This window comes from Paroedura picta, chromosome 5, assembly GCF_049243985.1.
Source record: "Paroedura picta isolate Pp20150507F chromosome 5, Ppicta_v3.0, whole genome shotgun sequence".
Taxonomy (NCBI): domain Eukaryota; kingdom Metazoa; phylum Chordata; class Lepidosauria; order Squamata; family Gekkonidae; genus Paroedura; species Paroedura picta.
The window spans coordinates 43,685,980-43,700,905 of NC_135373.1; the positions used below are offsets into that span (position 1 = coordinate 43,685,980).

Here is a 14,926-nt window from a genome sequence, read left to right on the forward strand (position 1 = left end):
TCTTGGCGAGTACCCTCCCTAGCAGGAGAATTAAGGGAGAGGCATAGAACAGAGTTCCTTGTCAAGCTAGTTGGAAGGCATCCCCTAGGGCAGGCTTTCTCAATCAGGATTTTATGCAATCCCAAAAGAGCTTTGCCAATTGGGTGGGAGTTAATTACTTTTATACTTTAAAAAAATTGAGAAAAGAAATACCAGGTGATGTGAACATGTATGGTCATGTCAACCTCCCCCCCCCCAGCCAATGATGGACCTGGAGGGGATGGGAAGGGGCCCCGGCCATACAAATCCTTGCTGGTTGATGCTCCTCGCAAGTGGTAGCAACTAGAGTCCATAGAGGTAAGCACTCTCATTTTAACTTAACTGTGTGTTGAGGGGGGGGGGCATGGAGTGACATAGACCTGCCCCAGCTCTGTTTCTTCAGGCCCCCTCTAGTGAAGAAGAGCAAACTGGTAGCCAGCCCATAGTGCAGGTATGGTTCTGTTCACAAATCATCTGAAATTATTTCCATGCTGTCACTTCCCGTGTTGTGGGAGTGGCCTAGGGATGTCACAACCAGTGGGAGAGTTGGGATGAAGTCACTTCTGGTGACATATAATTCCAGAGGCATGGCAGAAAGGTGTGGCCTGCTGACATCAGGGGGGTTTCTCAAAGCCTGAAGAATGTTTCAGGGGTTTCTCAATAGTAAAAAGGTTGAGAAAGGCTAGTCTAGGACATGATCTGCCTGGGAGCTAAACAGATTCCTTCCCTCAAAGGGGATGTCCTCGATTCTTGCCTTAGTATCACTGGGAAGGGCAGTGCAGTGGAGTCAGGAGTGGCACTGCAGGATTAGGGGAGAAGTGATGGATCTCCAAGTCCAGGGAAAGACTCAATGACTTCATCATCGGATGACAGAGACGGCGACTGTCTATGAGCTGGAGAAGGGGGCTGGGTCATTGGGTAGGAGATGAATCCACTCCCAGTTGGGCAGAGGAGGAAGAGAAGGAGGGATGAGAAGTCTTAGGTTTAGACTTCAGTGTCTTCTTTCGCAGCAGTGGTTCTGAGGTGCTATATGTCTCTGGAGATTTTTTTTGGACCCAACAGTGGACTCAGCTCCAATACAGATCCTGACAGCACTGACCCTGAAGCGGGGGTATAGAGCTGGAGATGTAGTTCCAAAGAAGTGGTCTGATTTTTGCCTGGAGCCACAATGTGTATGGGGGGGGGGTTTACAGGAGAGTCTTTCTATCATCCTTCCTTTCTCCTGCCTTCTTCCCTCCCTCTTTCTTTCCTTCCCTTCCTCCTACCTCTCTTCCTTCCACCTTCCATGAAATCAGATATTTGTGGGGAATCTCCCCCTACTTTCTGAAATCTCCAAAGTGGTGGTGGGGGAAAGCAATGCTAAGACAGGGATTCCCCCAGCCCTAATGGGGGTCTGGCATCCCTAACTACAAGCCATGTTGCTAAGAGAAACCTTCATATTGAGGCACTCAGCCAGGAGGCAATATCAGGGGAAGACACTGGACTCTGTATACTGTTCCCCCTTCAGGGCAGCTTACTGGCCACTGAATGAAACAGGAAGCTGGGACAGATTGTTCCAGTATTGTGTTCTTACTTCTGGAACCATGAGGATTAGAGACTTTAAAAATCAAAGTTATGTTGTGCACTACCCATCAATCCAAAGAAACAAGTTGTCCCACCCTGCACCAACAGATTTCACCAAGTTCTCAATAAAAGACCAACAGCATTTATTCAGCAGGTTACAGCATTCACAGAACTTCACATATACCATCAATGCTGCTTTTCCTTTTGACAACTCCACAAGGTCATTATTGTCTGTTATGAATGCTTAAGATCATTTAGCCAAGTTCACAGAAATGCCAACTAACTGAATTCCCTAATGGGCAGCCCCACCCCTTGACACATGGCCTTGACGTTCCACTCGCTCAGCTCCTTAGCCCACCGGCCAATAAGCAGCCTTCCCAATGCGCAGTTCCCACTTCCCTCCCACAACAACAGACAAACGAGAGAAACATACCAGCCGGCTAATTTCCTCTTGCCTATCCGGGGCCGACCTCGCGGTAGCTTTTATCATGGTGGAGGTCTGATTGTCTGTCAGTTTCTTGATGCAGCGCTGGCCGGCCACGATGTTACACACCTGGCAAAGCATGCAACAGAGCTCTTTCAAATTTTCTGTCTTGTCCTTCAGCTCAATATAGCCCTTTCCCCAAAAAGGCTCATAGTAATCAATCCATCACATGTATACACACATAAGCCCTTTAAAAACTGATCAGTAACTGCAGTTAGTAACATCCACATTAAACAGTTCGAGATCTTTGATCCAAAACCCATCCTGACTATCTGAGGATGCTGTAACTCAAGCTCAAGCGCCTGATGGCCAAGGCAAAGAAAGCCCAAGCCATCGACAGCAGGGGTCCCCAATCTTTCTGCCTCAGTAGGCATTTTTGGAACTCTGGCAGAAGGCGGTAGGTGCAATCACAAGACGGCTGCCACAGAAGGTGGGGCCAAACAAAATGTCAGGGAGCTCCTCAGTATTTCTAGCAGAAGCTCTGTTTAGCAGGATTCGTTTTAAGATGAGCATACTGTTTTACATGCACACAAAAATACACATTGAGCTAGCTAAGAACTAGCTAAGAACACATCTGACAGATTTCTGTTGGCCAATAAGAAGCTCTGTTGATACCACCCACTTTCTAAAAGTGGGCACCAGGAAAGGTCTCAGCAGGCTAGGAATCTTTGTCCATGGAATAAGGTTTACAGAAAACAGAACTTAGCTGCAACAAGTGTTCATACATACATGCGTGTGTACACATGCATGCACACACACACACGCGCGCTTGTGTTGCAACAGGAAAGCCAAAATTCTTCCAAGCATCCCCCATTCCCAGAGGGTGCCTTCACCTCCAGAGGTAAGTACGTGTGCTTCTGCTCCTGGCCAACCTGAAGACACGGCAGGTGAGGATACTTGAGCTGCAGGTTGTATTTCTGCTTGAAGTATTGTGCTACTGTGCACTCCACAGTCTGGCCACTCTCCAACTGCAGGGGGAACCTACACAGGAGGAAATAGTAGCCAGTAAGTGATGCTACATACTCAATGGGGAGAGCACAGGCTACAGTAATTGCAAAACTATAAAGGGGGGGGGGAATGGCCTACTGTACTGCAGGGAATGACAGAGTGAAAAGGCTCCTAAGATCCCACAGTATACACACCCAGAAGAGGCTGCCCTAAATTTTACAAAATTCATTTTGGAACATTATATCCTGCCTTTCTGCCTTCATGAAGGCCACCAAGGCAGCTAACAAATTAAAAACATAAATAAAACCACATCTTACCAACCATTAAAACAAACAAAATCAACATTAAAACAATTAAGACCGGAGCTAAAATATGTGCAAAGACAGAAAAGCAAAAATTAAAACATTAAAACTTCACTTCCTCCCAAGCTGCCAATGATGAAAGCTGGAGAACAATCATCTAACAGAACTAAAGCTGTGATATTCAGCAGATTGACTGTTGTGCCTCTGCATGAATCACTACACTGAGCCCGCCTCCTCCACAGGCCTCCACTGAGCTTCCAAGCTATCAGAACTGTTTCTCCACTCCACTTTATAACAGAAAAACTATAAATCATCAGGCAACCCGATGCAGAGGCCTCTCTCTCCTCTCAGTCCCGCTGCCCATCTTACGTTTGATGACTAGCCGGCCGCCGAGTAACATTACACACTCGGTATTTCCTCTTCATCTGTCCACAATGAGTTACTTCCACTTTTAAACCTAGGAACAGACACATTTTCGTTGTCAAAATATTCCCTGTATTGGTTTCTTCACATCCAACTTAATGATGATTAGACGACAGAGCTGCCAATCCAAAACGGTAAAATGGAGAAACGACACAGATGTAAGGTATTTGTTTGCTGTTTAATAATTTAGAAATTGCCAGTGTTTCCTGAAGTCCTCTACTGATCTCCTTCACTCCCTGCAAGCATCTCTACAAAAATCAGAGCAGCTTCCCGTAAAGTTACAAATAATTCCCGCCATTCATTTCCTAAATAGATAAATGTCTCCCCGTTTCCCTTTCCTCCATCCCCCAGTTATAAAGATATCACTACGACCTGGGCCAAGAAAATCTATGCACTCACTGAATGCATCCTTCATACAGATGCATCCTTCAGGGCAAAACATCCTGATGCATGGACGCTTCATGCTTCTATACACCTCTGCTATGTGCTCCCATGAAGTTATATTTTCAGAATGGGATGCTCAAAGTTCTAACTTTGAACCAGGATATGTGAGCCAAGATCTCAACTGCTATCTGGAGGGGAAGGTGGGGTACACGAGGTGTGGTCTGGGCAATGCTCAAGAAGGAGGGGTACAGTGGTCTCTCAGAGTGAGGCAGGATTCTATGGAGTGTGGAATCTGAGTACTGTTGAAATACAGCTTCCTGACACTCATAGCTAAATACTGGGGTGCTCATTCCATCCCCAGGTTTAAATTCCCAGGCAAAAATGGTAGTCACAGTTCTACAAATCTCCATTTGGATCCAAGGCCTTATACATCCTGCCCTCCAGATATACCAGTGGCAGGAGTGCCCGTTGACCTATCCTAAGCTTGAGCTCAGCCTCTCCACACCCCACACCCCACACTTGAGTTGTCAGTTCAACATAGGCCACTTTATTAAATTGTCTCTGCAACCATAATAGGGACTGGCAATAGATTTGCATCCTTTAAATGAAAAGCAGGTTCTTATAATACTGAACTGCGTGCCAGATTCTGTATTTCATGCTGGAAATGGTGAGCCCAGGGAAGTGTATTGTACAAATAATAGATGAGGTGCATTTACCATCCCTCCCATAGCCTCTAAATCCTTCCTCCGCATTCTGTCCTTCTGTGTTGATTACTGGTCTTGTTCCCACCCTTGGGGCCTTGTGGTAACCTCTCTCTGCTAACAAAACCTTAATTTACCTTTGATCTCCTTGGTGAAGCGCACTCTCTGGGAGTCGGTCAAGGGCTTTGGCTGTTCATCAATGTTCCGGATATCCAGCACCTCACACATGAACTCTATGACGGGCTGGGCCTTGTAGAATGCTGTTGCTGATACTGTTAGAGGGCAAGCAGATAGATGGCATGTTGGCCAAAGGAATGCAAGCAGTACAAGTGCTTCCTGAGTCCCTCTAGGCCAGTGGTAGTCAAACTGCAGCCCTCCAGATATCCACGGACTACAATTCCCATGAGCCCCTGCCAGCATTCGCTGGCAGGAGCTCATGGGAATTGTAGTCTATGGACATCTGGAGGACCGCAGTTTGACTATCCCTGCTCTTGGCACTGAGGTCAAAAGATAACAGCAGGCAGGAAGAACACATCTATGACTTTGTAATATGTGCAGAATCTTGCAAACAAGCTGCCATCAGTTGCAGCTGTCAAAACCTCTTTGTTTGGGGATTCCCTGTTCTACAGTGAGCAGCTTTGTTCGGACTTAACAAACTCTATCCTGCATCTATGTTAGCAACCCCCTGAAGGATGTTCAGCTTTGCTGGAGTAGTCCCTGCCTTGCCACGTTGCCAGTACATTATTATGGTTTCTTCACAGCAGCAAATCATGTCTGAATTTGTAAACTATAGTTTGTTCTGTGCTGTTCCAAACTGACAACAAACCATGGTTTGCAATCCAGGTGTGGATGAAAATAATGTTTGCAGCAAATAAACAGTTGACTGCTTGAGAGGTGGTACAGCAGGAACCACATGAGCAAGTCAGAACCACTCATTCACCCCGCCCCACCTCCGGTTTGCCACTATAATTGAAGCAAACACTACATACAAGAGTCCAAATGTCAATGTTTGTCCATCCCTGGACAAGATTCCAGAAGGGGATCTAGGAACCAATTTCGAACAGCAAGTTTCTACTCTGCAGTGCTAGATAAACCATATACAAATTGGAATTTGACTCCTCCTAGACTTTAGCAAATCAATTTAGTGGTTCTTTCTGACCTTTGGCAACGGACCATAGGTCTTGTGGGCTATGGAGAGTCCCCCTCAAACAACCTGTACAAGTAATCTATATACTTTGCTAAACTGGGTTGGATCTAGCCATTTTTTAAAATCAGGCTTGCCCAACATCCCTCCTTCCAACAGCGCCTTGATTCCTCTGTATCTTTATGTCTTTGTATCTGTGGTAATGAAAGAACTGAGAACCTTATGCAGTATGTTTTGGACTGCCCCCCCCCCCCCATGATGTTCTGGCTAATAAATTTATTAGGAAGTTAGTGTCCACTGATAAAAACACTACAAAACTTGAGGATTTGTTTTTTTCTGTTATCAGACAATGACCCTTATGTTTCTAATAGATCTAGCATGGTATAGTGGTTAAGAGCGGCAGACTAATCTGGAGAATTTGGTTTGATTCCCCACTTCTCCTCCATTTGCAGCCAACTGGGTCAGACACAGTTCTCTTAGGGCTGTTCTCAAAGAGCAGTTCTGTTACAGCTCCCTCAGCCCCATCTAGCTCAGAGGGTCTCTGTTGTGGTGAGAGGAAGGGAAAGGTGTTTGTAAGCTGCTTTGGGATTCCTTCAGTCAGTGAAAAGCAGGGAATAAAAAAAACAGCTCTTTTCTTCTTCTGCTTTCGCTGCTAGAAAAATTAAGTTCGATTTATGTAAGCACAATTTTTAATGTTTTATTATTTCCCCCAAAAATGATAGTTTATTCTCATTCAAACTTCCTAATTCATAGCGTGTTATTTTAGTTATTAGCTTTTAAGCTTCAGATCACACACACACATAATAAATATAAAATATAATATAAAATATTAAATATATATTTAAAATGTGAGTGTTTTTTTAAAATGTGTGTTTTTAATATTCAATCATGTATGGATTTTATATAATTTTGATGATGGCATACAGCTAATACAATAAACTTCTTCTACACTAAGAACAGTAGTACAACTCTGTTCAAAAATGAGTGTCTTTTTGCAAGCCAGTGTTGTATAGCAGTTCAGCGTGTGAGACTTCCAAGCCTGGAATACTGGGAGTACATCTGATCCCTTTTAAATAACTTCCTATAGCCTAAGGAGTCTTCCTAACAAGTCTTCCTCCAATTCCCCAAAATACGAGTTCAAATCCTTGCTTGCCATGGAACTTTCTGGATGACACCCTCTCAGCCAATCCTAATGTTCAGCATGGTTTCAAGGATGGAAGAATGGAGAACCACGGAGGAAAGGAGAGCCATGCTCTGAGCTCCTCAGAGGAGGGCTAGACGAAAACCAATTTCAGCGCTACCTAGTGGCTCTGGAATGCTCACAAAGCCGAACACCTAATGGCAACTGGTCTCCCCTACTCAAAGAAATAGCACACTTGAACATGGAGGCCCAGTCGTGTTACCATGGCAGACAAGCTGCTGGCTGGCCTATGCTCTGTGAGTTTGTAGCAGTAGGGATCGGCAATCGTTAAGTTACCATCGATGTTCAGCATCATCTTCCACATGGCAGGTCTGACGGACTGGTGGAATCCAAACCAGACTTCCCTTCCGCCTCCCAGAGGGTGATAATATCCTTCAGGGGGAGAGAAAAAAGAACGACCCACCGGGGTATACCTAGGGGAGCCAGAGGAAATTAGGAACACGTTAATCCACTACAAAGGCCAGTCAATTAATCCCTGAAGTCTAGAGTCAGGCCGAAACCAAACTCCCACTCAGCAAGCAGTCTGGACTTTAAAACTTCTCCCAAGTGTATCCGATCAAAGCCAGGGTAGCCAGATGTCCTCTTTTTCAGCAGGAATGCCTGGCTTCTGCTTCTGTCCAGTAAAACCAGCTGAAATAACAGAGGAGGCTCAATCCCAGAGCAGCCACAGGGGACCCAGAGCTCTCTAACCAGGCTGTGCCAGGTGATTCAAAGAGAAGGAGCCACCAGAAGTGTCTTGAGAAGCTCCCCATCAACATTTAACAATAGATAAGTGATGTATGAAGTGATGCATGAAGAGCTGTATTTCTAATATAAAGGACAGTCTTAGGTGCACACTTGGATCTATTAATGTATATTAGCATATGCAATTGTTATGCAAACTTTGTCCTATCTTTTGAGGCCTCGTGCCCTTTTTTAGTTATCCTTACGACATGCACCCTTATTCTTAACACACATGTGGGTTCAGTTCTTTCCTCCGTATATATTTTGTATAAACACTTATAAATGGAGTTCCTTTCCATTTCCCCCACCCTTTCCTGATCATTCTTAGAAAAGGCATTCTCAGAGATGCTTGGGATTGTTTATTTCCTTTGGCACCCTCCCAAAACTACAATTTCCAGGATTCCTTGTTGGAGGCCCCAAGTGCAGAAGAAGAGATAAAATCAATGTTTGAGGGTGCGCGGCGGGGGGAATAAATGAGCCCTATGTTGTGAAATCACATCTTTGGGTTCCCCTGTCTCACAGCAAGACCCCACATGGAAAAAAAAAGAATTACCTCATGGAGGCAAGGTGCCTCATGGCAACGTCAAGGGCCTGGACGGACTCCAGAGGCACAGGGATCTGTCCGCTCACCAAGGCCTCATGCAGCATCCTCCAGCTGACGATGGCCATCCACTTGATGGAGACCTTGAATATCCTGTCCTTGCCTTCTCCTGGAATTGTCACCTCAAAATCAACCTACGAGGAAAACAAAAGATGCCACATTTAGGGCTCTAGCTAGCAAGGCCTCAGTCAAGTGCTCTGACAGAGGAATTGGAACTGACCTTGTCAACAATTCATACTTATTTTATTTAATGTAGTTACATCCAGGTTTTTTCCCCAAGAGGCATGTCCTCTAAGTCAGGGGTAGTCAACATGTGGTCCTCCAGATGTCCATGGACGATAATTCCCATGAGCCCCTGCCAGCTCATGGGAATTGTAGTCCATGAACATCTGGAAGACCACAGGTTGACTACCTCTGCTCTAAGTGGCATATGCCATAAAATGCATGTGTTTCAGAGCATAAAAATATTAAGAGGGTATAATTAAGAGGTCACAGTAAACCACAGCATCTCTTATTATAAGTTAAAACTGGATACAAAAAGCAAGCTTTCAGGTTCAACAGAACTCTTCTTCAGGTAGTTATTGCTGTTACCACTGCTGATCCAACCAGAAGAGTTCAGGGGAAATTCAAAGCTTGCCTAATGTCTTCATGACATTTTAACTGATCATAAGTATTTACATATCTACTTCCTTTGGATTTTTCCTTTAAAAAGAAAAAAAAAGAACACACTCAAGTTTTCTAGATAAAAACACCCCAGCAATCCATCCACCCAAAGGAACATTCTCCTCATACCCTTTCATTTCCAATTGGCAGGGCAGTGACCGTGTAAATGTTCTTTTTCCCATCATACACTGGCTTCCGATCACCAAAGATCTGGGGCTTGAAGTGTTGTACCATGTATTCCACAACCTCCCTGCAAAAAGACGGGTAGAGAAAAAGAGAAAAGCTAAAAATGATGGAGTCTACCGTTAGGAGCACAGTTCTGTGGGGGAACACCCGAGGCAGACTACAGCTGTGAGCAGCACCACAGGAATTTACACCTGGAGGGAGCTTAGGGGCTACCACATAACTGGCTGGTACCTTGAAGCTAGGGTTACAGGAGCAGCTGACACCAATAGGGTGACATCACTTCCAGGAAAAACCAAGAAGTGACATCAGCTTTCTACAGAACTTGCTAAAATCGCCACACAATTTCTGGTGATTCCCGAGGTATGATATCATTTCTGGATTCCACTGGAAATGGCATCATGTCATTGGTCTAAAGCCTTTTTTCCTCTACCGGGGAACTGGCAACCCTGCTTGAAGTGTAGCAGACTTGTAAACAGCGTAACTGGTCATTAAGCACTCGGATTCTAGTCTTTCCTATGAAGGCCCTGAGACAATCACACTCCTTGGCCAATTAAGGGGTTTTATATTGCCTGCCAATCCCGAGAGCTGTTATCTGGCTTCTTCCTCACTGACAAGTACTTGGAGGGGACACACTCCACAACTACTTAAAAGGCTAGCCTCCCAACCTCAGGTTGGGATTTCTGGTTCCAGTCCCTGATAAAAAAAAAAAACTGATAGGGAAACAATAGTTATCCTTAACACTATTTCACTCCCTTATATATTTGGGAAACAGCCTCCTGGGAGGAGACTGTCCGTGGCCCTGTCTGTCCAGGACCACCCTGATTGGCCCTCCCCCTCCAGCTCTCCCCTTCCCTCCTTGCCTGCTAGAAGCCTTGTGGCTGTGGCCTCCATTGTCGGCCACATGGAGAGAGGCAGCGACAGGGCTTTATGGCCCACAGGTACGGGGGGGGGGGGAGTTTGCAGCCATCCTGTGAGCCGCAAAGCCCTGTCGCCGCTGGCAGGGAGGGGGAGCTTTCCATTTTAAATGCCCATTTAAAATGGGCTTTGATACTAGTTTAAAAATAAGAAACACTCCTAAAAATAACACTAAATTGGTATTATGTTTGTAAACAGCCCAGAAAACAGAAATCTGGGGATTCTATTTTGATGCCTGTGCTTGGATCCATACACGCTGCTGTCGAACACCTGTCAAACTCCACCAAGCAGTGTTTTGAGAGCCTGGGGTATATTTCAGCTCTGCCTACCTCACTGTCCTGCCAGTCAACAGCAGGAAAGGGTCTACACAATAAGAGCATAAAGAGCAGCCATGATGAATAAGGCCAGTGGTCCATCAAGGCCAGCATCCTGTTTCACACAGAAGCCAATCATGTGTCCTTTAGGGTCAAAAACAGGGCATACGGCACAGAGGCCTTCCCCTCATGCTGGCTCCAAGCAGAGAACTGCTGCCTTTGGGTATGAAGTTTCCTTTTACTCACAGAGTAGCTATGGATGGATCTTTCCCTCCATAAATCTGTCAAAGACAATGATGGCTGTGGCCATCACCGCCTCTGCTGGCAATGAATTCCACAGTTTAATTACTCATTGAGGTCATGCTTCATTGTCTGCTCTGAATCTATTGCCCATCAACTTCATTGGGGGCTGTAAAGTTACAGCATTATGGGAGAGGGAGAAAAAAAACCCACTTCCTCCAACCCACTTTCTCTATCCCATGCATAAATTTATAAACCCTTATTAGATCCCCTATTTTCTAAACAAAGAAGTCCCAGAAAGGTTGACCTTTCCACACAGCATAACCCTGCTGCTCTGCTCTGCTCTGACCTCCAGTCCCTGGATTTTCAGAGACCTTTATTTGAACTCTCATGCCAAAGTGCAATTGACTTTTGTCTTGTGTTGGTCTAGTTTCCTACATTCTCACATCTCAGCCTTCTCCCACCCACAACACTATCACACATGCAAACATCAGATTGTAAGCTCCTTAGGGCAGGGGTAGTCAACCTGTGGTCCTCCAGATGTCCATGGACTACAATTCCCATGAGCCCCTGCCAGCAAATGCTGGCAGGGGCTCATGGGAATTGTAGTCCATGGACATCTGGAGCACCACAGGTTGACTACCCCTGCCTTAGGGCATATCTCTCTCATTCTGGCCGTGAGGGGAGCTTGTGAAGAAAAAGAGTTGGTTTTCATACCCCACTTTTCTCTCCTTTAAGCAGCTTACACTCACCTTACCTTCCTCTTCCCACCTTGTGAGGTAGGTGGGGCCGAGAGAGCCCTGAGAGAACTGTATCTGGCCCAAGGTCATCCAGCAGGCTTCATGTGGAGCAGTAGGGAATCAAACTCCAGATTAGAGTTCACCACCTTTAACCACTGCACCTTGCTGGCTCTCAACTGTGCTCTAAAATACAGCGGTGGTTCTGATTATAAAAATATTTTCATCTCTAAGCACCTTCTGGCAGCAGCTCAGGCAGCAGTTGGAATGTGACCCAAGCACAGCAACACCATTCAAAATCTAGAACCAAGTAATGAGGACTAGAGACATTTTTTTAAAGACCCATTCATGGTTTGTATTGTTGATCATACTGTAGTGTAGCTAACCATCTGCAGACTCTGCAGGGCAGGACTCTACTGCGCCTTCCTTCCACTTCAGCCTATAAGGCCCTCCCCCAAATTTGTTCAGGGTTTCAAAGGGACTCTCAGGAATAGCAGCGAGAACATCTGCAGTAGGAGAGAGGGAGGGATAGGCAGAAATTTCTTCCCCACCCCCTTCCAAAAACTGAAACACCATTCTCATGTAGGAACGCCATGGCTGGATACACTTCACTGTAATGCAATGAAAGAAGACATTTCGCCCTCTTATGATTGCAAACAAAAACTTTTAAAATGTAATTTTGGAAAACATTTCAGCAATCCTTCCTGAAACCCCAGAAGCCAGAACGGTGGCTGAAGTCAGGTTTCTGACTGCTGGGGACAAACCTTCCATGTTATCCTCCATCACTAGCAGAACCAGAGTGATGCAAAGTTTAAGAAACCACTAACATATGCCAATCTGCCGAGTTTGACTACATCCAGTTTACCATGTGCATTCTTCCACCAACAGCAAACGCTGCCCTGACCCTCTGAGGCTTAGGACTAAATGAAGAGCCGGGTTTAAAACAGCAGTACACTTGCCCGGAGCTGAAGGACGACTATTTTAAAAGTCTGGGAGGACGGCCAAGATCACGCAGCTGTTGTAAGCTGAACAAGCAATGGAGTCCAGAAAGCCCAGCTATCTCCTGAGCCACCCGCGCAGGAGGGTGGCCGCAATACCCAATGTGGGTGTGGAGGAAGGAAGGAAGTGAGAGGGGGCACAGAAGAACCCCTTCTCTGCTAGGCCAAATATCTTCTCACAGACCATTCCCACCGCTGGAATTGTAGCCAAGTCCAAGCGGGGGAGCGATGCATAAACAGGTGGGCCAGGAAAGGGAGATCCTAAAGGTCAGTGAAGGGGGTGGGGGTGGACAGGAGAAGAAATGGCCAAAGGCTAATACTTGCCTTACCTGTTGACCCTGCGTGGGCACTTGTCTGGCTTGATGTCCACCTCATAGTGATAGACATCGATCTTGGGGATGTCCACTTCAAAGTAGTTGGCCAAGAGTTTGATCGGCTTTCCGACAGTTCCTATCCCGGGCCGGCGAGGAGCTTGGAACACCTGCTGCAGGGGTGGCAGATAAGTGCCCGCAGCAGCTGCTGGATAAGGCAGAGAAGAAAAAAGAAGATACGGGGTTGAAAAGCAATGATCGGCATTCCTGTACCACCTCGGCTGCCTCCTGCGTTAACCTTCAAAGTAGTCGTTGTGCTGTACGGAGGACAAACCAGGAATAAAGTAGGCTTCAGGGGATGCAAACTGGAGCTTCAACATCTGGTGTCTCTTTTCCCCTGAGCATAGCCTGCACATTAAGCATGAAGGGTACATGAACCTGCTTTCTACCAAATTAGAATTGCCTATTCAGACTGGCAGCAGCTCTCCAAGATCTCAGGCAAAGATCTTTCCCATCTACTATCTGTTCCTTTTCAAAGTCGACGACAGAGATCTTGAATCAAGAACTTTCAACATATAAAGCAGATGCTCGACCATTGAGCCATGGCTCCTTCCTTGCTGCCTTTTCCTGAATCAAACCACTGGTCTATCAAAGTCAGTATTGTCCACTCAGACTGGCAGCAGCTCTCCGGGATCCCAGAACCTTCAACTTGCAAAGCAGAAGCTCTTTCACTGAACCACAGCTCCCATTGTACTTGCTCTGTACTGTGAGCCAAACCCTTGGCCCACCAGGTCTTGTTTTCTTGGACAGGAAGCTGTTCTCCTGGATAGCTGCCAATTAAAGGTCTTTTTAGCACCCACTGCTTGACGTGTCAGGCCCTGAACTCCAGACCTTTCTGCATACAAAGATGCTCTTTTGTTGAGCCACAGCCTGCCCCCATGAACACATGTATTTATTTAGAATATTTTTATCTCATCTTTCCACAGTGCCCAATGCAACATGAAGATGGGAGCAAGTGAAAGATGCGGCCAACTTATGGCAATCCCCTAGGTTTTGCAAGGCGGGAGATGTTCGGATGTGGTTTGTCGTTGCCCGTATCTGCATAGCGACCCTACATGGTCTCCCATCCAAGTATCAAGCAGGGCTGACCCTGCTTACCTTCCAAGATCTGGTGAGATCAGGCTAGACTGGAGCATCCAAGTTAGGGCAGACAAGATGAACCCGTATACCAGTGGATCTCAACCTGGTGGTCGAACCCCTTTGGGGGTTGAACGACCTTTTCACAGGGGGCAGGGCTTGGTGGGGGGGCACCACCATACGCACAACAGCTTTGCAGGGCAAATCAAGATAGAGCGTTCATCTGTCTGGAGCAGTGGAAAACAGCAAGAGCGACATGGTGGGACAAATGGAAGGACTGAACTGAGAAACCCCGGAAAAACCCCCAATTTATATACAATCATGAACAAGGGATCTTCATGCCATTGGTCAGTTTCAGTTTAATTTCTGTGAAAGAACACTTGCATAGTTTTATGGTTGGGGGTCACCACAACATGAGGAACTGGATTAAAGGGTTGCGGCATTAGGAATGTTGAGAACCACTGCTGTATACCAAAACAGACACTTTGTTTATGAAGATTTCTCTTTCCCTGGTAGGACTGGAAGCAGATCTCCAGGCAAGGATTCTTTCACATAATCACTTACCCAATCCCTTAAACTGGAGAGTGGACATGGGATCCCCTGTTCACAAAACAGGTCCTCAGCAGCTAAAAACTTATGCATTACCTCAAAGTCCTGCTCATAGGAAATAACTTTACACACACTGCAGGAATAAACAGAATCGCACATGCTAAAAGCAGAGGCAGAAGACTAACTAAGGAAGAAACACCAAGCGATGTGGCTTAGTCCCAAATGTCTTTATACCACTGTCCCTCTTTTCCTCTTTATGCAGCCTGCTGTAAATTACACATTCCTCCAATTTCTAGATTGTTCTATATAGAACTCCCTGCATGTAAGAACTAGTACAGGGAAAAGAGTTGTAGCTGAGCCTGCTCCCTGCCAAGCTAGCTTACT

General features: G+C 45.9%; 1 protein-coding gene across 5 annotated transcripts in view; it reads right to left on the reverse strand.

Moving 5' to 3' along the window:
* LOC143837570 (protein argonaute-1) overlaps positions 1 to 14,926 on the reverse strand; it is a 60,154-nt gene that overhangs the window by 24,648 nt on the left and 20,580 nt on the right. The window contains exons 2-9 of one of the 5 annotated variants that reach the window (XM_077337556.1): positions 12,875 to 13,061; positions 9,285 to 9,405; positions 8,445 to 8,626; positions 7,445 to 7,581; positions 4,961 to 5,095; positions 3,685 to 3,772; positions 2,899 to 3,046; positions 2,015 to 2,134 (exon numbers count right to left, since the gene is read on the reverse strand). In XM_077337556.1, the coding sequence (XP_077193671.1) occupies positions 2,015 to 2,134; positions 2,899 to 3,046; positions 3,685 to 3,772; positions 4,961 to 5,095; positions 7,445 to 7,581; positions 8,445 to 8,626; positions 9,285 to 9,405; positions 12,875 to 13,061 (1,118 nt within the window). Of the gene's footprint in view, positions 1 to 2,014; positions 2,135 to 2,898; positions 3,047 to 3,684; positions 3,773 to 4,960; positions 5,096 to 7,444; positions 7,582 to 8,444; positions 8,627 to 9,284; positions 9,406 to 11,933; positions 12,051 to 12,869; positions 13,065 to 14,926 lie in introns of those variants that run through there. The other 4 variants (XM_077337555.1, XM_077337557.1, XM_077337558.1 and 1 more) reach the window with 4 other exon arrangements.